Here is a 22,817-nt window from a genome sequence, read left to right as displayed (position 1 = left end):
GGTGAAGTTATTCCATGCTTTCTTTATGGTTGGGAATTAATTTTACAAAGTTACACTTTATTAACATCTTATTTTTCTTTATGCCATGCCGATTTCAAGATCACATGACCACCCATAGTCTTGCTGATGACATTACAGAAGTGACCCTAAAATATATGGAGGGTGTCACACAATGAATTTGTTCTCTTTTGGTGGATAAACTCCCCAAAACTACTTAAGAGTTAGTTAGCTTACTCCTCAAATACAACCTAGAGGTAGGATTGTGTATTACAGATTGGCCTTTGCTGTGCCTTTCACTCTTGAATAATGTCTTGTCCATTTCCTTTCTGATAGCATCAAATTAAACTAGGCAAAGAGTTTTAACCCAATACTGCATAACTTGGGCATTCCATGACCATAACAATAATGAACAGTCTTCTTCCTGTCCTGAAAGAGTCAACTTCAACAGGTAGAAGCCCATAAAAAGGAAGACAGAAGCATGCACAGTGACTTAGAACAATAAACTGCAACATAAACCAACCGATTTATCCCAGCAGTGCAAACATTCCTTGCGACCCGAGTTCAGTGAAACACTGAACGGGAAGTTTTCAACATCTGTATTACAGTTTATTTGATTCAATGTCAGTTAGTGTAGCAGATTTCTTACTTTCACAAGATGACAAGCCTTGCTTGCTGTGGATAAAGGTTTTTAAAGTGGACAGTATAAAAGTAGAAGTGATGAAAATTCAGATAATTCTACTTGTTTCCTGAAAAGAATAAACTGAAACACTTCTTGGATAGTATCGTTTAACACTACACAAAGCAACATTGAATCAGCGCTGGAAGTTAAGCATTAGGCCTCACATATGCAATGCCAACTATGTGCTGTTCGTTCAATGAATTACATCACTGTGCAAACCCATTCACATCTTTCATATTCTCTTTAATGCTTACATACAGACTTTAGGGATTAAAATGTACATCAACAACATGTTTAATTTCATTTCCACTTATTTAATCAATTTTTCCCCATTTAAAAGCATCTACAGGAAAAAAGGAAACACTAATACTTGCAAGCAATCAGCCACTTAAGATTTTTTTTTATATAAATTATATATAAATAAAGAAGTCTCAAAACAATTTTTGTGCTCTGAAAATGAACAAAACTCTGGTCAAATTTTAACTCTTGGAACATTAAACAGAATGGTGACATTTATACCCAAAAATGTTAAACGTGTCAACCTTTAAAACTATTTATAGCCAACATTTTTTGTATATACTGTAATCAGTAGGAAAGATCAGGCCTCTACTTTGTCTACAGCATACTGTAAATATGTCAAGATAAACCAATCGGTACCCTCTTTTAAGAATTTTCAGTTTTAAATCCAGACCTGGATAAGTTTTCAACTATAGAAGAGATAACATCTAATATCGCAAAAACAAATCACACAGTTTGTAATGGATCAAAACTTATCAGACACATGAAGATCCCTAAATCTAAACTCAAAAGAATATTGCTTCTTCTCACCAGTACATCACAGTTACTCAAGAGCTGCTTATTTTTTTTAATCAATAATTTATTGACCACTATCAAATCTTGCAAGTACAATGCTACTGTCATCTTTAATCATGCCACTCTGATCTTGGAACTTGAATCAGTATGCCCTATATCCTCATTTTGTTTGTGACAAATTAACTCCCGATCAGATGTGAACTTGACAGATTTCACCTCCAAACAAATGAATTATTTTTTAGTGACCAACACATCCTCAGCAGTCTGCACGAATACTCTGGGAAACTCTGAAGGCATTTTTAAGAGGAGAGATTATTTCATATCTTTCCCATAAAAATAAACTGGAGCTCGAGAAGGCATCAGAGTTAATCAGCAAAATCAACAGAACAGGTCAAGAATACACCAGGTCTCCAAATGAAACACTTTATAAAAAAAGACAGGTTCTGCCATCAGAATTTAACCTCTTGACAACAAAAGAAACTGAATAGCTCATCTTTAAATCCCAAAATCATTACTATGAACATGGAGAGAAAACTAATAAGATCTTTGCTCAACAAATCAACATGCAGGATGTTCACAACACAGTAACATAAATTACCAACACAGATGGAGATAAAATCATTGACCACAAAATATAACCCACACATTTAGAGAGTACTAAAAGTCCTTATATTCTACTCAATTTTAAAAAAGAAAAAGACACAATCTAATGAGTTTTTTGATGCATTAAAAATACCTCAGCTAGACACTCTTAGTGCAGAGGAACTGGACAAACTTCTCACACTCTCAGGATTACTGGATTACAGTAATCCCTCCTCGATCATGGGGTTGCGTTCCAGAACCCCCGCGAAAGGTGAAAAATCCAAGTAAAACCATACGTTTATATTGTTATTTTTATATTGTCACGCTTGGGTCACAGATTTGCACAGAAACACAGGAGGTTGTAGAGACAGGGACTTTTAAAACACTGCAAACAAACATTTGTCTCTTTTTCAAAAGTTTAAACTGTGCTCCATGACAAGAAAGAGATGACAGTTCTGTCTCACAAATAAAAGAATGCAAACATATGTTCCTCTTCAAAGGACTGCACGTCAGAAGCAGAGAATGTCAGAGAGAGAGAGAGAGAGAGAGAGAAAAGCAAACAATCAAAAATCAATACTTGCTGCTGGGCTTTTAAGTATGTGAAGCACCACCCCGGCAAAGCAGCCGCAAGGAAGGTGTAATGGAAGGATTTTTCTAAAGAGAGGGGAGGATCAAGAGAGCAGATGGGCGTTGGTCGCTTCAGCGCGAAACCCAGCTGCATTACTAATGTTTTGGGAGAAACAGCCGGGAATGTTCTAAAGATACAGCCAAGGTTATGCCGACTTGTTTTTCATTTCGAGAGGCTTTTTTCACATGTAAGCATATTACTGTGTCTTCTGGTATCAGGCACTAGTCTCAAGGCCGAGTAGAAGAAAAACATAGCGCCGTGTCCCGTGGAAGGAGGGGGTAGGCTGAAATTGATAACTTCTGCATACACTGCTTCCACGTAGGCCGCTTTGGGCAAGGACACCTAATTAGTATATAAGGGAAGGTTCTGCCCTCAGTTTCTTTGGAAGCTCAACCGTGGGGAATGTGCACACCTGTTTGGTATTTGGGAGTAGGCTAACGAGTTGATCCTCTGACGAGACTGACATGCGGGCTCCCTCAGTCTACTGGTCTAGGATGATAGCTTTGTTTCTTTTGATATACTATAAGCATAAGTTTGTGTCTTTTGATATACTGTAAGCATGAGTTTGTGTCTTTTGATATACTGTAAGCATGAGTTTGTTTCTTTTGATATACTGTAAGCATAGGTTTGTTTTTATTACTGTAAGCATATATTTGTTTCTATAATCTATCGCTACTGCATTATACTGCATTATATGTATTTAAATGTTATAATTGAATAAGTAAATTTTATTGAAGTATCGGACCTCTTCTCTCTGATTTTTGCCTACTTATGTTTTAATCCCTTGAACCATTTTCCCAAATCAAAACAGAAGGGAGCAATGTGAAGGCAGTCTTTCAGCATTTTTTAGAGGAGAGTCTGTATCCTATAGGCCAATGTGTGAACAGCCCCTCTGCTCACTCCCCCTCTGTCAGGAGCAGAGAATGTCAGAGATAGTGAGAGAGACGGAGAAAAGCAAACAATCCTGAAGAAATAAAATCCTGCAGTACTTCTTTATATTCCCTGCTCTATGCCCCAAAAAATACAAGTTATCGGCAATATACTAATAACCCAATTGTGCTTCACTCACTTAGAATATGGAACCAAAGTAGAAAGCATTTTAAGATGGAGAAGCTTTTATCTGTGGCACCTCTGCAAGAGAACCACCTCTTTCAACCTTCGCAAACATATGCAGTTTTTAATATCTGGAAAAAATTTTGGATTAACTTACTTAGAGATCTTTATATAGACAACGTCTTTGCATCCTATGAACAATTACATTCCAGCTACACATTTCTTTCACTATCTTCAAATTAGGAACTTTGATAAACAGAACCTTCCCGATTTTCCTCATCTTACACCCTCATCCATGCTGGAAAAAATATTGCTCAATTTCAAGAACTCAGACACCATCTCTGCAATATATAAAATCATTTTACAGTCCCTCCCTTTCAAAGATCCAAGAGGACACTGGGAAAAAGATCTTTTAATTAATATATCAGAAAAGGAGTGGAAAGTAGCAATGCAGAGAATTCACTTGAGCTCCATATGCACAAAGCATACAATTATTCAACTCAAAATTATATATCAAGCACATCTGTCTCGTCTAAAACTCTCCAAAATGTTTCCAGGGCATGATCCAACCTGTGAATGCTGCAATCAAGTCCCAGCCTCACTGGATCACGTGTTTTGGGCCTGCACCAAATTAACATCATTTTGGACCAAAATTTTTAATTACCTTTCAGACAGCCTTGGTCTCACAATCCCTCCTAACCCTTTAACAGCTGTGTTTGGATTTTTAATTACCTTTCAGACAGCCTTGGTCTCACAATCCCTCCTAACCCTTTAACAGCTGTGTTTGGTGTTCTTCCAGATGGGTTTAAAGTGGAGAAGGACAAACAAACTGTGATTGCATTCACTACACTTTTGGCACGCATACTTATTTTGCTAAGCTGGAAGAATCCTAACTCTCCTCTTTTAAGTCAGTGGGAAACCGATGTTCTATACTATTTGAAATTGGAAAAAATCAAATACTCGGAGGATCTGTACAGATATTTTTCAAAACATGGCAGGATCTAATCAGTAATATTTTAAAATAAGCTCTTAAAGCACAGAGGAAGCAATTATTTCTGTATTTCTTTTTCTTCTCCATTCATCTCTACTGGCTTATCAAACTTATCAATTTAGGTATGTTTACAAGCCTTAAATTTTACTCCGTTGGCCTTGCTCTCTCTCTCTCTCTCCAGGGGTGGAGTTGACTTGTTCTCAATTCTACTTTTTGTAAAAATTGATTGATTTGTATGGAATGATTGCAATACAATTAATAAAATTTCAAAAAGAAAAGCAAACAATCAAAAATCAATACGTGCTGTTTGAGCTTTTAAGTATGCAAAGCACTGCACGGGAAGCATATCGTATATCATTTAGGAGTTTTATTTAATACGTAATACGTGCTCTGATTGGGTAACTTATCTGCCATCCGCCAATAGCGTCCCTTGTATGAAATCAACTGGGCAAACCAACTGAGGAAGCATGTACCAGAAATTAAAGGACCTATTGTCTGCAGAAATCCGCGAACCAGTGGAAAATCCGTGATATTTAGATATGCTTACATATAAAATCCGCAATGGAGTGAAGCCACGAAAGTCAAAGCGCGATACAGCAAAGGATCACTGTATATAGTTCACTTCAAAATAGTAAAGCAGCAGGCCCTGATGACTACCCAGTGGGGAGATTATAATAAATAAAATTAATTATATAATAAATTGCCCTCCACTATTATTGGCACCCCTTGTAAAATTAGTAAGAAGGGTTAGAGGAAAAAAAAATCACTTCGCTGAAGAACTGTCATCTTGCACTGAAAAAATGAGGAACATCTGACTTATAATCGAAACAAGTTCATTCAAAGAAAAACAAAGCCCTCATAAAGAAATACATATTTTAAAAATGATATACAGTAGATTAGTTTAGCAAATAGTTGTATTTACAAAAAAAATAATATTAAGAAATACAGTATTAACAAAATTGATTAATTTAAATAATATTGTAATGACCAGCGTAATAAGCAAATACAACTCAGAAGTATTGGAGTTTTCTAAGTTTTACTTGGAATCTTCGTTCAGTAACAAATGGTGCCTGGTTTTATACGCTGTTATCTGGATTACATAGCACATCTTCAAAATAATAAAAGAAATCTTTCCCTACTAATAATTATCTCCTGCCACTCACATTCTGTCTTTTTTGATACCTAAAACACTACTGCTTATAATCTTCCTGACTCCCTACTCAAAATTTCCTTCCGCTGCACCTTCCTAGTTTTCCTAAGAGGCGTGTCCACCCCTCACAGAACAGAAGCCCTTCATTCAGTTCCAACACTTATACCATTCATTCCACCCTTTCTGCTCCTCCACAGCACAATATAAACTGCCTGCACATCACAATATATTAACAAAACATTATATAACAGAATTTAAAAAGAAAATTTAAATGCAGGAGAATATTAACATTAATACAAAATAACATTACCGTCAGTGGTTTCCATGTTCAGCACGTTTTTCAATTTTATCGGCATCACCCTTTATATTATTCACTGTTGTTGTTCTTCCAACTCGAGGCAATACTTGAAGCACTTTTGCTGTTTCGTAAACATGTAATAATTTAAATTTTTTTTTGACAATTCCAACATCACACTTATATATTTATTGGCAATAATGTATAGTATCCAATAGGCCTGCGTGATATATCGAGTGGCACAATATGAACAATATTTTTTAATGCATCATTTGAAAACAAACCTATCGCGATATATTTATGTAATATGTTTTATTAAACACTACAAGTGTGTAGTGCGTTATTTCTGCTAATTGGAGCACATCTTAAATGCAGTCATTGGGATTGAACCCTGCCTCCTGCTTATCTTAAACAGTAACAACAATGGCTGAGACAGAGGCAGAAACGAGTACGACTATCAGCGATGATTTAGTGCCAAAAAAAGGTACAAATGTGCCCTCCGTTGTTTGGAAATGGTTTGGCTTTAGACAAAATGATACAGAACAAAAGACTGTTATATGTAAACTTTGTAAGAGAGAGGTAGGAATGAAGAGCGGCAACACCTCGAACCTCTTCAATCATTTGAAAACAAAACACGTTAGAAGTACGAAGAATGTATTAAACTTCGCGAGAACTCTGCTCAAAACGCAACAAAACACATCCCTGCCGCAAAACAAATAACGCTGGCGGCAACGTTCTCTTGTTGCATACCATATGAAAAAACAAGCCCCAAATGGAAGGAAATAACAGCTGCAGTAACATACCACATTGCAAAAGATATGGTCCCTGTTGCCACTGTCAAAAAACACAGATTTCAGAAACTACTGAGAACGATTGATCCTAAATATGTAATTCCCAGTCGGAAATACTTTGCCGAAGAAGCGCTGCCCAAATTATACAACGAGGTAAAGGAGAAAATTCTGAATCAGCTTCAGAATGTTTGCCACTTCTCCACCACATCCGATCTGTGGACTAATCGTACCATGCAACCATACATGAGCTTAACGGTACATTTTATCGAAAACTGGGAGATAAGAAGCGTTTGTCTTCAGACAGGATTTGCACCAGATGACCATACCGGAGAAACGATTGCGCTGGGGCTCAAAGATGCGCTTAAATCGTGGAAATTAGATGACGCGCGACAAGTGTGCATTACCACAGATAATGCTGCAAATGTGATTAAAGCCGTTGATCTGAACAAATGGAGGAGGCTGCAGCGCTTTGGTCACCGGCTGAATCTGGCGATTGGTATGGCATGTGTGCGCGTGCTAGTATTGTGTTGATCACGTAAGTATACATATATACACACATATACATATACATATATACATATACATACATATATATATATACACACATATATATATATATATATATATATATACATATATATATATATATATATATATATATATATATATATATATATATATATATATATATATATATATATATATATATATATATATATATATATATATATATATATATATATATATATATATATATATATATATATATATATATACATATATATATATATATATATATATATATATATATATATATATACATATATATATATATATATATATATATATATATATATATATATATATATATATATATATATATATATATATATATATATATATATATATATATATATATATATATATACATATATACATATATATATATATATATATATACATATATATATATATATATACATATATATATATATATATATATATATATACATATACATATATATACATATATATATACATACATATATATATACATATATATATATATATATATATATATATATATATATATATATATACACATACATATATATATATATATATATATATATATATATATATATATATATACATATATATACATATATATACATATACATATATATACATATACATATACATATACATATACATATACATATAGAGATATATATATATACTAGCAGAATACCCGAGCTTGGAGAAGTAGTGTGTTAAAGAAGTTATGAAAAAGAAAAGCAAACATTTTCAGAATAACGTAAGATGATTGTTAATGTAATTGTTTTGTCATTGATATGAGTGTTGTTGTCATTTCTATCTATTTATATTATATATATTATAGCAAAATACCTGCGATTGGCAGCGGAGAAGTAAAAAGAAAAGGAAACATTTTAATAAAAACGTAACATTGTTGAAAATGTAATTGTTTTGTCGATGTCATGAGTTTTGCTGGCATATATATATATATATATATATATATATATATATATATATATATATATATATATATATATATATATATATATACAACACACACACACACACACACACACATCTATACACATACATATATACAGTTATATATATATATATATATACACACATATACATATATATACACATACTGTATATATACACACACACGTATATACATACTGTATATACAACATATACATATCTACATATATACTGTATATACACATATATATACAAATCTACATATATATATATTAGGGGTGGGACTCGATTAAAAAATTAATCCAATTAATTAGAGGCTGTGTAAGAATTAATCTTGATTAATCGTATGTAATCGCACACGTAAATTTGTTTTTTTAATTTAAAAGGGTTTTAGTGGGCGACAGAATCAAATAATAGACATGGACAGGAATATTGTAAACTCAAGCTGTTTTAATATCTGAAAAAAAAAAGCATTTAAACTGCATTTCATTTCAAAACAGAAACAAAAATATGATCCCTGGCTAAAATTGAGCAGACTTAAAAAAAAAAAAAAAAAAAGTGGCATTTTAAGTACTTTAAGTATATTTTCAGAATGGTATTGTCTTTAAATAATAACAAAAATTTCAACATTAAAGTGCAGTTTTTCTTCTTAAAAAAATAATGCAGAAACATAAAAGGTAATTTGACCAGCCTCACCTTTAAACTGTGAGTAACCTTAGCCAAAATTACTTATACAGTCCAAAGCAATGTATTTTGCGAGAGAATTTGTACGTTTGACCTATGTTGACTTAATAATTTTGGTCCTGAAGCCAGTCATTTCATGAGGTTTGGGCTGCCGACACCTTTTGTTGGTACTCGAACCCGTAGTGCTAGTGCTAACAGCATACACAGTTTCTGTGCTTGCTGTAACATGTTTTGCATTTAGATGGAACCGTAAGGTTGAAGTGCCTCGGTGGTATGCAAACTCATTTTTCATTTTTGCACAGTTTGCACCAAACCACGCTTTTATCAAGGCTTTCGTCGGGTAGTCTTTTGAAATGAAATTTGCCTCCGATCAGTGCTAGCAACGGGCTTTCTTCCGACTCTTACATTGTTGTAACTCTGATGTGTGCATCAATGTAATCGATGTACCAGGAAATCATGCATTGACAAAAGTTACCCTTTGCTTGGAATGCAAAGTGTGATTAAATGCGTTATTTTTTTAACGCGTTATGGAGTACATGCATCGAAGCTTCTCAGCTGTGCTTGTGCTAAGAAAAGGAAACATTTTAAACATAACGTAACATGATTGTCAATGTGATAGTCTTGTGACAATTATGACTGTTGCTGTCATCAAGGATTTCATTATTATTATTTCTTTCAATCACGTTCGTATTTGGAGGACGTGTTGTGTTCAAGTTTATTCCGTGTGTGTCAACCATTGTAAAGATAACAGGTTTCATTCATCGAAGTGTTCACCACCCAAATCGGAACTCGTGAATGTAAGATGTTCAACAGGCATTCCCGGTAGTAAGTTGTGGAAATTGCCTGTGAATATTTAGCGGTAGCGTGTGTATGAACTTAATTTAATCTTTTCCAGTCCTGCAAAGTCAGTTGACGCGAGCCGCTCGGAGTACATGCATCGAAGCTTCTCAGCTGTGCTCGTGCAATCTCGTGATGCCCACCACTTTATGTAAAGTTAGCTAAGAACTGGCACTTCAAAGTTTCTTGCTACAGCAATTTTAACTCCGCAACAAAGTGATCCAAAGTCTTGTTTATACCTCGTGTCTTCTCATTAAACTTGTATCTTGCGAATACCATACCCGTCGTAGGCATGACAAACGGCAGCAGGAGTGTGTCTATAAACTTAATTTAAACTTACGGTTCACACCGTGCTTTGTTTCCGCAGTTGTGTAATTCAGTTTTTGTTCAGCACTCTTTGGAACTGTTGGTTTTTGTCTGTGCACGGTGTCAGTTCACGTGAGCCGCTCGGTGTACATGCATAGTAGGTTCCCAGCTGTGCTTGTGCCAGCTCGTGCGATGTCCACAGCTGTATTTAATGTTAGCTAAGACCCGGCACTTAAAAGTTTCTCTCGCAGTTTCGCTGAGTTTGTGCCAAACACCACCCTGACCATCTCATCTTCCTCTGCATAAGCACAGTCCTTCACCCGTGAATATTTAGCAGCAGTGTTTCTATTGGATTGCCGCTGACGGACGGCCTTATATGGGCAGGCACTAAATTACGTGGGAGGCGTAACTCCGCCTCCCACGGGCATCGAGCGGAAGTCTATTATAGTATATGGACGAAAAAATAGGTTCCAGTTATTACCATTATGCGTAGAATTTCGAAATGAAACCTGCCCAACTTTTGTAAGTAAGCTGTAAGGAATGAGCCTGCCAAATTTCAGCCTTCTACCTACACGGGAAGTTGGAGAATTAGTGATGAACCAGTGAGTGAGTCAGTCAGTCAGTCAGTGAGTGAGTCAGTGAGGGCTTTGCCTTTTATTAGTATAGATATAACTGCAGAAAAAGAACCCGTATTAGGGTGCAACATTGACACGCATTTGCTACGACCGCTTCGGTTGCGCAATGGTATCAACTGTTGACTAGTAATCAAAACTTCACGGGTTTGATCCCGGACGAGTCCGTTTTGAGAAGTGAGCTGCTCTTATTCTTACTATTTTAGAATATAAACATACTTTTGATTCCAGTCAGTAACAACCGGTGTAATTTTTGATACTTGTAATGGTTAGCTTTGTTTTTTTTTTTTATTCAGTTTTATTCTCTCAGTCACTTTTACGATCCCACCCCCCCTCGCATTTGACACTGCTGTTTTCACATAAAGATGTGCTATAACAGAAATGAACTCAGATCATAATGACGGGTCTACATTGGAGCAAGAATGCACTATTGCTATCACTACTTTGTATATGTACATGGGAAGCTCTGCACTCTACTTGTGACTTTACGCTTGTGACTTTTCACAGATGAGAGCAGGTTCACCCTTAGGACACGTGTCAGATGTGAAAGGGTCTGGAGAAGCCATGGAGAACGTTATGCTGCCTGTAACATCATTCAGCATGATCAGTTTGGGTCAGTGATGATCTGAGAAGGTATATCCATGGAGGAACGCACAGACCTCTACAGGATAGACAATGGCACCATGACTGCCATTAGGTATTGAGATGAAATCCTTGGACTCGCAGTCAGACCCTATGCTGGTGCAGTGGGTCCTGGGTTCCTCCTGGTGCATGACAATGCCCAGCCTCATGTGGCTAGAGTATGCAGGCAGTTCCTGGAGGATGAAGGAATTGACACCATTGACTGGCCCCCACACTTGCCTGACCTAAATCCACTAGAACAACACTGGGACATTATGTTTCAGTCCATCCGATGCCGCCAGGTTGCACCTCAGACTGTCCAGGAGCAGAGCTCAGTGATGCCTGGTCCAAATCTGGGAGGAGATCACCCAGGACACCATTAGTCTCATTAGGAGCATGCCCTGACCTTGTCAGGCATGCAAACAAGCAGGTGGGGGACATACAAACTACGGAGTACGATTTCGAGTTGCTGCAAAATAGACCAGCCTGCCGCATTATTTTGTCACTTTGATTTTCGGGGCGTCTTTGAATTCAGCCCTCTGTAGGTTCAGAACTTTCATTTCCAAACAATGTGGCATCCTTTCGTTCTTAACACATTACCCAGTCCATATCAATATAGATATCCAGCATGATTATTTTCCCATTGAGATCTGATGTGTTTTCAAAGTGTTCATTTAATTGTTTTGAGCAGTTTATTCAGCTATAAACATGGCAAAACAAGTCAGATCCTTATGAGTAATGCAAAAAGAAAAGATATACCAGAATCTCTCTTTCCTGGCAATTTTCTGGGTCTATCCAGGTTAACCAGTTGCCCCATCGCCCAAACAAAGTGATCAAACAGCCTATCTGAACACAAACTTCTGTTAGGTGTTTTTAACAACAAAAAAAAAGAGGGACAGTAACCTTGTTCTAATATTTCAGAATATAATACGAGAATTGTCCAGTACTTCAACAGGAAAAGAAGAGCCAGAGACATTTCTCAGATCTTTTCAATATTGTCTTTCAGTCACAAATAAGGAAGCCACGGTAGAAAAAGCACCATGCATGGCTGCCTTTATATCATGTATCCTTGCAGTCTTCCATATTAACTCAAATAAGTATCATTTACAAATTAGTACGAATTTGTAAAATTTATAAATATTTTTGGTTTCTGCAAGTTTTCCTTTCCCAGACAGAATTAAGATTTTCTTCAATACCTTTAATTTAATGGAATACTTCACCCAAACAAATGTTACTCCCCCCAAGTTGTTTGTAGCTTTGACTATGAACATTTTTGCAATCTTGTGTTTTCATGCAGAACAAGCAAAAACAGTTTAACTGCAATGCTGTCAGCTTACGATGATCCCATGCTCATTTGGTATTAGTACATACTGGTCGTAACAAGACTAGCTTTCAGATTTAGCGCTGTTGTGGTATGGCCCAAAGTTACAGACCCCAATGCATAAGACAAAGACTAAGTGCAACTGCAGTGTGCTTCTTGGAACTGGAGAAGGAAAAGGTTTTGCACCAAATTAAACCACCATGTGAAAAGATTTAACAGACTTCATATGGTGAGTAATGTTGCAAAATGAATTCTACACACATTAGGCAGACTGTTACGAGCAATAATATCCCATTAAAAATTATGAAATCCATATTTTATATTTGGACTAAAGTATAGTGTGATACTGAATCAAATATTTTACCTCAATGAATAAGAAAAATATGTATTTACATTTAACTATTAATCTTCAGCAATGTCAAAAGTGGAAACAAATAAGTATCTATAGATTACAGGGCTTTTGGTCGTCATTTCTTTCTATACAGGGATTTCAAGGCTTTTCATACTTACTAAGTGAACAACATTAAAAAATTCCTCCCGATCCAATAACCAAAAATGCCAAACACCTTTTTTGGGTCTATTTTGGATCCTACAATTATCAGCTTGTTCCACAAGTATATATGGTTACTCTCAAAAACAAAATAAAATAGCTGCGTATAATACTGACAAAGAGTTGCAAAATGCATTAATCTCGGATCATATTTTCTCACCAATTTTTGACCTTTCTATTACAGTATAATTAACCTGCAATGCAAATCCGGTCAAAAGATACTACATGAAGATTTTAAAATTTTTATATTTTAAATTCAAAGTGAACATCATGGATTATCAATTTAAATTTCAGTAATTTTACCTTCAGATTCTAAATCTATTCCGCACATAATGAATACTGAAGCAACACAATGCTGAACAAATAACACAAACAATTGAAAATTTAAAAAGGTTCTTTAAACACACACACACACACCAGTCCCCCCACACATTTCCTGGTTCCACATATTCTAGTTTTGGGATGAAGTGAGCGATACTCTAGATTAAGGAAGAAGCAGAAGTAAGGTGTTGTGGTCCCCGGCCGGGCTCCCAGGAGGACGTGAGGAGGGCTTGTGCCTCCTCCAGACCGCGAGGGGGCGTCCGTCCTGGTTCTGTTGGGGGCCGCGGGTAGAGGGCTTGGAAGCCCAGCCCTGTAGGGACCCGTGGCCACCGCCAGGCGGCGCCCCTATGCCGGTATATCCCGTGTGGTCGCCAGCCAGGACACCTTGGAGGACCAGAGGAGGGCGTGTGCCTCCTCCAGACCGAGAGGGGGAGTCCGTCCTGGTTATGCAGGAGGCCTCGGGTAGGGGGCTTCGAAGCCCAGCCCTGTAGGGACCCGTGGCCACCGCCAGGTGGCGCCCCAGTGCCTTATTGTCCCGGGAGCCCGGCACTTCTGCCACACCAGGAAGTGCCGGGGGGAAGACGACAGGGGACACCCGGACGGCTTCCGGGTGCGCAGCCGGCACTTCTGCCACACAGGGGTGTGGCTAACGCTAATTGCCGGGAAGCAGCTGGAGCCCATCCGGGTTCCCATAAGAGGGGCCGCCTCCCTCCAGTCAGGAGTGGAAGTCGGGTGAAAGAGGACGGAACTGGAGAGAGGACGGGAGGCGGTCAAAGGAAAGAGAGGCACAGGATTGTGTGGCCTGGACATTGGGGGAATCGGTGCTGGAGGCACTGGGGTTTGTGAGTGCACTGAACTTGTATATATTGTAAATAAACGGTGTGTGGGTGAAAATATGTTGTCCGTCTGTGTGTGTCCGAGCCAGCGTTCACAGTAGAAACCAACTGCAATTCACTCATACTCTCAGAGACCAGGAAGAGAAAACAGCATCAGGTACAGAGAAAAGCTACTTACTCTATGCAAACAGTATACTGAATGGAATCTAGACCAAAGACTATACACTACAAAAGCACGCAATAAATATAAATAAAGCATATTCAATAAAAAGGAACAGATTCTACAATTATATTTTTTTCAAGACTTCTGTATTTGTTCTAAGTCACTGAAGTCATTTCTGGTTTTCAAAAAATATATACAGGTAAAATTCCGTTACAACGAAATTTTCATTACAACAAAGTATTTTTATGGTCGACAGCTTCCCCATATGACAAGAGTCTATAGAAATCTCGTTACTACGAAGTACATTCAGCAGATACTTTCAATACAACAAAGTGCATAAAATACCTTGAAATGCCTCAATGAATCATCTGCAGAGAAGTTAGTTCTGTGGCTACAGCTTAGTTGTTCACAACGATCCCCAAATAGAAATATTGTAATTTTTTTTTCTTTGAACTTTCCTTTTTTGTTTCCTGCGGTTTTCAGTGATACCTTTTGCTTACTGCTCGTCAACATTTGAAAAACATTCATTGGAATTTAACTCCTTGTCACCCTCCTATAGAAACGGCAGACACGAAAAAACGATAATTCATATTAGAAAAAAAAAATCTTTACTATTTTGCAGCTCACGATTGTGGCAAAAAGAAAGAAAAAAAAAAAAGACGTTGCCAGCGAATTCAGAATTTTGCCATCGACACTGGCAACTTTCTTGAAAGACAGAGCAAAAAAAAAAAAGAAGAAAAATCACGGGTTGCAAACATATGTGAACTGCTGCATTTGAAGACGTCGAAACAGCAGTTTTTATGTGGTTCAGTGATGCTCGTTCAAGAAACATTCCTATTAATGAAGCACCCATTCAAGAAAAGGCGAGGTTTGTAAACTGTCTTGGGTGCGATCTCCGCGTCTGTATGGGGCAATAGCAGGCTTACAGCTATGTTGCGTCTCTCCTCCAAAGTAGACAGAAAAGATCTCAATGGGTGATGCAAGGTTAGGAGCACATACATTGTAAATGCAGATACCAGGATTACTTGATCACTGACCTGGCCACGACCCTGCCTGACTGCTGTGTCTGTGTATAGCAGAGTGGCAGATCACGCTACAATAAATAACTGTGCCATTCCTATTTCAAGCTGAATAAAGCTGGTTTTGTTAAAGTACTGAGACTAAGCCTCGTGTTTTGGGGTGCAAGACAGGGACTTATAGCGCGACCCTGATCTTTTATGATTTGCTTCTGTGACGCTTCACTGCACTGCTGTGAGCCTGCTATGGCCCTGCCTCAGCAACGGACAGACAATCTTCCACAGATACTGCAATCGCGCTTCGGGATGCACTTTTTAGCGTGTTGTTCCCATTGGGTGGGGAGTGTGGGGGGTGGGGGAGAGATCTCAAAAGTGTTCAGAAACCTTACTCACAATATGAAGAAGAAGAAAATGATGATTCGGCTTCTGATTGATAACTGTGCTGCACACAACATGCTTCCGCATTTAGATAATGTTTGTGTTGAATTTCCCCAACCCAATTGCACAGCAGTGCTTCAGCCATTGGATTTGGGCATTATTCGCACCCTGAAAGTGTATTTTGGCAAGGAAATGCTGACAAAAATTCTCATCAGCATAACTTGTAGGCAGTATGAGATTAAAATTAACGCAAAAGAAGCTATTGAAATGATTGCAAATGCCTGGACACAAGTTAAAGAAAGCACTATAGTAACAAATACAGAATCTTGTTACAAAATATTTTTTAGGTCCCTGGGAGTCCGTTGTAACAGAATTTTACCTGTATAAAGAAAAATATACATATACTTACATTTATTGCTAGTATTTTCCCTTGTTTTATTTCCTTTGTTAACATAGTCATTAAAGGAGGCTGTGTCTGTCACGGATAGAATAATCTTCTCATTATCATTAAGGGGAGACATGGATTGTTGATTCTTCTTTTTTGTCAGTGCTTCTCTTTTTGCCAGAACATGACTGCGGATTCGAAATGCACGCTGCTTTATCTGCTTCCAGGTCTTTGATGAATTTGCATCTATAGCATTTACTTGTGATGTCAAGTTCATCCATAGGCGCCTCGATACAGGACCATTTTCTCTCTGTTGTCCAAAAAGCTGTTCTGCATGTGCAACAACAAACTCTGTAATTAAAATATTTTGCTTATTTGTAAAGTTACATCTGTAATTCCGTTTGGAAAGCACAACCCTTGGAGTCAGAGTCTTTAATTTTGTCACTTCTTTGTTGTTAACCTAAAAAAAAGGAAAATCACATAAATTTTTTTATGACTGCACCTATTAAAGAAATCTCGATTGTAAAGTTACATTTTTCACTAAAAGTTACCTTATGTGGTGCATTTTAAAGACAAAAAAGCAATTCATACTTATTTCTACATTGATTCATGATAATTTTACATTATAAAATGGAAAGTCCTATTTTTAGACGAAAATGCTTCAAATAAGACAATACAAAACAACTCTAGTCTGGATGTATCCACAATATTTTTATGCACTTTTCAAGAGAGATTAAAACTTTAGTTATCACATTTCCACACTAAGATTTGCTATCAAGAGTAACACACATATCATCTGTTATGTCAAACTGTTTAATACAATTGTGCAATTATAACCTTTCCAACATGCTGTACTACTATTTTTTTCCCCAAATAGGGGTGGACAAAACAGTAGTCCAGATGCCTGGGACTACCATCTTTAATTCAAGCAACCACAATACAGACTTGCAAAGCCAAACAGAATATTCATGTATGATCTTAACATTGATTTTGTTTTTAGAAACAGCTGTAACCATTTTTTAAAGACTAGCACGACAAAAATGATGGACACTGGGTTTTTGCCACATGCTACATATGTATTTTTTTCCTAACTACCCAGTGATACAGTTTCAAACCAACAGACTAGTGTTTCTGAAATTATCGGTCGTGTCTATGTTTGTGATGTGTCACTATGTGACTGTGTAATATTATTAGCTGAACAAGTACAAACATGAACTATATTCTGTCCTCTATTTAGTGTGCAAAACAATGCCATTAACTAATCACAGTGGGCTTTTGATTCTGTGGCATGAAAGTATAAAACAAAATCCCCAGAAAACAACTTCCCTTGACTCAGCCAGTGAAATAATCAAATTGAGGTGACTGACAAGATAAGAATAAGAGAGGGGCAGACAGGTGGAAATTAAAGTTTGTGTGTGAACGCATATCAAGCACACATGGAATTAAAATCTGTACCAGAAGTGCAAGGAAGATTCTTCAGTTAAGGTTAATGTAATTCACTGAAAACCCATCTTGTCCTATTCTAAGTGTTTGGATAAATTTCAATCTACTAGAAGTGTGAAGGACATGTTTAGACAATCGAGAACTGTAAGAACACCATAACAAGCAAAAGCAATGAGACAAGGTGTAGAAATTCAGCACATGATCAAACGCAGCTATAAACACTTAGATCTGCTTAAAGAATTGCTCATCAATATTTATTTAAAATGATAATTATAGTTTCATTAACAATAAGTTTAACTTTCCAGCTATTCATGTGAAAAATAAAGAATAAAGCATCCACATCTCCCGATGCACACATTTGAAAAAATCCATGCAGTAGTAGTTTTAAATTACCTCACATTAAAAGTTCATTTATTAAAAAAAAAATACCCATTTCCTCAGTACTGTACTTTAATTTTACAAAAAAAAAATTATATTTGATACAGAAAAACGTATTTCAAAGAAACTCCAATATATTTAATTAAATACATCCACATTTTTTTATTTTTTGAAGTCTTTATAATTTCTCTTCATTAATTATTATATGGGTGAGGCCCACAATATTTTTTCCCACAGCCCCCTATGTTCTAGCTACACCACTGACACACACAATAACTAGTAAGCAATGTAGCAAAACTGAGAAATGTAACATTTAACTTATTTGGCTGACGCCTTTATTCAAGGCGACTTACAAGAAATATCGTTATCTGTAAAGAACCTGGGGCAATTAACAGTAAGAATACCAAAAGTTAATTATATCTGCCTGTCACTTACCATGATATAAATAAAAGTAATAATTAACATATACTTTGCTTAGGATTAAAAAAGGACAGCAATGTGAACTGTTCTGCAAAGGAATTATAATTACATGCAGTCATTATGACAAAATAAATAGAAAATAACTTTTCAAATACTCTTGACTTTTTAGTGGATTAAATATGGAGGATAATTCCACAATTGAGCAAGGATTTCATAATCAAGTCAAAGAATGTATCATGCTGTATGCAGAGATTTCAAGCAAAACTAATTTTAAGAAGGCACAGTAACATTAGACTGTTTACTATACTAGACAGCCTGTGCTATCTAACAAAGCTGGTGAAGTTCCAAGTCATTTCACAAAATGTAAAACTTGAAAACAAAAATGTACGCTGATGCAGCACGTAACTTTTCAACTGACATGGCTTTCTACTGCTGAGAAAATTACCTAAAATATTCAGCAGCTTTTTGATCACATGTAATGACTTGAATGTTACAACAATGTTTTCAAGTGTTCAGCCTAAGGAAAAAGACAAACTTTTGAAATCAGAGGGTTATGCTCCATTACAAACAGATCTTGCCTTACTCAGTCAAAGAGAAGAATCTAAACAAAAATAAATAAGATGATCACCTTAAACCGATATATATTCTTGGCCTTTAACAAGTTTACTGGAGGTTGTGAGAATACTCATTATTAGCCCAAACACTGCAAAGTGTGAACAGGCTTGTCCAGGCCAAAACCCCATCTTTACTATCATGAGGACCCTCTTAATAGTCTGCGTGTGATAAATTTTAATGCAATGGCATACATAGCTCACTGGCTGTGGTCAACTAGGGTGTATGACACTGTAAAGAACATACTGCATATTAGAATAAACATGAAAATGAAACTGATGTTTCGACAGAGAAAGTCATTTCTAAGTTAGATCTAAAAGCAAAATTACAATAGAATATTGATACAGTATTTCAGTTCATTTTTGATAAAATTTGCAAATATTGGATGAAGATCTCACATCAACATGAAATAATCCTTCAAAAATCATTTATTTGCTAAAATATTCTAAGATGCTTATTGTGTTTGTATTGAGATACAAGAAAGCTATGCACTCATATACAAAATAACACTGCAGGTAACCCTCAACCCCAAATAAAAAGTTGGGCTACCAGATTTGCAAAACCAGCAGCCCTGCAGACTACAACATGCATTTACAATCTGTGCACCTCTGAAAAAACACTATGATGTTTTAAAACTTAAAATACTCATTCTACTTAATTTTAAAAGATTCTTAGAGGATATTTTTGCCCATGAAAGTGTTATGCTATACAAATTGCTAGGATCTCTACCACTACTCGTGTCTCTCCAAAGACCTAGGGACTTCCTCACATTTAACTTGCTCTCAACCCCTCACCATTGGTTCTCCACCCTCTACAATTTTTCTGTACTTGAGCGCTCAGCAACTTGAAAAATTCATTGTTAAATCTGCAACCATTTGGGTAAGGCTGTAAGTGTGGGTAAAACCAACACACAACATCTTGGCTTTTGACAGGGAAATGCTTGTTAAGCTTACTACCTTTGAAGTCTTCCTTTGCCTTTTTACTTTATTTCTATTATTTTCACTGTTGGCTTGACAGTTTGTATTTAACACCTCCTGAAATTTTTTATCAGGGTGAAACAGTTTACTGCTTTATGATTATATTACTCGGTTGGTTTAGATACTGTATTTCTATCAAGGTGTGATGGGGAGTGTGTTGTAGGGAGGTGGGCACCATTAGGTGCATCTTTACATATTTTTTTGCTAAAATTATTTCAAGATTATATATTAATACATGTATTTTTTATTATAATTGTTGCTTTTTTCTTCATAATGATAGTTCATATTTGTCAAAATAAGATCACAAAAAATGACATTATTATGTAAAATTATTCTAATTTCTGCAAAGGCTTGTTGTTCATGTCAAAGTGCTCTGCATGACTTAAAAACCACAAATAAATTACATTCTTCTTTGTCGTGCAACATGCACAATCATTTTAAGAATATCCTTTTGATTTACCAACAATTGCCAAAGACAATTAAAATAGGTTTTTCCCACCTGGGACACAAACAATTTGACTTATGTTTCTAGTCTTATGTTACACCAGCTAAACACAGAGAAAGAATTCAGATTAACATACTCTGTCACTATGTGAGAATACAAGCCTGGTTAAAATATTAGTTTAAAAGAAGCTATTTATCTGTTAGTAGATTTGCATTTAAAAACAACTGCATTTTTGGATGGTTCAGTCAGGTGTACGTGGCAAGGTTGGATGAAGTCCTTTTTTCAGCTGTTCCCATTAACGGCTCACCACAGCGAATCATCGGTTTCAATCTACAGTATTTTGACTTCATTTTCTGCCACATGAACTGCTTTCAAATCCTCCCTCACCACATCCATAAACCTTCTTTCATCCCTGCTCTTCATGTGCTCAATCCATTTCAAACTAGCCTCACTCACTTGGTCACCAAACCGCCATACCTGTGTCATCCCTCTAATATGTTCATTTGTAATCCTGTGTACCATCATCACTATGAGCGAAATCATAGCATCTTCAACTGTGCCACTTCCAGCTCTGCCTCCTGTCTTTTTGACCTTCCCTTTCACTCTTACAGTTACTCTTCTATCACAAATAACTCCTGCCACTCTTCTCCAACTAGTCCAACATGCCTGCACTCTTTTTTTCACATTTCTACCGCAGTCTCCATTGATTTGGACTGTTGAACCCAAGTATTTAAATTTGTCAACCTTCACCACCTCTTCTCCTTACAGTGGCACCCTTCCACCATCTTCCCTCTCATTTACATGCACGTACTCTGTCTAACTCCTACGGACTCTCATTCCCCTTCTCTCCAGTTTGTACCTCTACCTCTCCAGGTTCGCCTCAATCTGCTGTCTACTCTCACTATAGATAACAGTGCCATCCATGGACATCAGTCTACAGAGACCCCTGTCTCTGAGGCAATCCCTGATGCAATCCCACTCTCACCTTGAACCAGGCTGTCACTCTAACCACACCTTACCGCTGTCACACTGTCCTCACACATATCCTGTACCATCCTCACATACTTTTATTCTACTCCCAACGTCCTCATCCAATACCATAACTCCTCTCTTGGCACTCTGTCATACACCTTCAGCAAGTCCACAAACATGCAATGGAATTCCTTCTGACATTCTCTGTACTTTCCATCAACACTCTTAAAGCAAACATTGTATCTCTAGTACTCTTTCCTGGCATGAAACCATATTGCTGCTCACAGACTGCTCTGCAAGTAAATATTTACCTGCTATGTTCCTTGCCTAATTATTTACAAAGGAACCAGCAATAAAGAAGGGTAACTGTCAATCCCATCAGGAGCAATATTTATACAAATCAACTAAGGGGGATTTAAAAAAATAATAATTATAGTAATTCTGTAATTAGCTGGTAACAACATTTCTTTCATGGATGTACTTTTACCATTTTTATTTTAAGTTATACCCAATCTGAAACGCCTGGAACTGGAAGTATTTCAGATTTCAGATATTTGCATATGCATTATGATATACCGTTAGGACACCCTTGATGAAGTACAGAAATGTGACTCATCATTTTACTGGGTTGGCTTTGTGTGTATAATTCATATCACAGATCCATTATTACTGTAGTAACTTCTTTGCAAGTAAAGAAAATTAAGATGCAACAAACACACACACGACTGACAGCAAACTACATCTTCACCACTGTTCTAAACATGGGGAACCCCTTCACCAAGCTGCACTGGCTGTTATTACTCTTATTGGACGGTCCGTTATGCAAGACAAATGAAAAACAAGATTTTATCCATCCACTCTCACTTACAATGTTTACCTAGCCATGGTATCACCAACCCTTCACCACACTCCATTTTTATAACCAGCCTGCGCCATGACATTCTTTATCTTGTTTTGGCACTGGGCCACTGTATGCATGGTAACCCTAGCACAGTTACAACATTATAATTTGATAATGTG

General features: G+C 36.6%; 1 protein-coding gene across 2 annotated transcripts in view; it reads right to left on the bottom strand.

The window, feature by feature from the left end:
- The window catches only part of LOC120523596, a 91,338-nt gene that overhangs the window by 55,521 nt on the left and 13,000 nt on the right, over positions 1 to 22,817 (bottom strand). For both annotated transcript variants that reach the window (XM_039745034.1, XM_039745033.1), the window contains exon 3: positions 16,575 to 17,010. In XM_039745034.1, the coding sequence (XP_039600968.1) occupies positions 16,575 to 17,010 (436 nt within the window). The remainder of the gene's footprint in view (positions 1 to 16,574; positions 17,011 to 22,817) is intronic.

Source organism: Polypterus senegalus, chromosome 2, assembly GCF_016835505.1.
Source record: "Polypterus senegalus isolate Bchr_013 chromosome 2, ASM1683550v1, whole genome shotgun sequence".
NCBI classification, from domain to species: Eukaryota; Metazoa; Chordata; class Cladistia; order Polypteriformes; family Polypteridae; genus Polypterus; species Polypterus senegalus.
The sequence above is the reverse complement of the archived record's forward strand: the minus strand, read 5'-3'. Positions and strand labels throughout refer to the sequence as shown.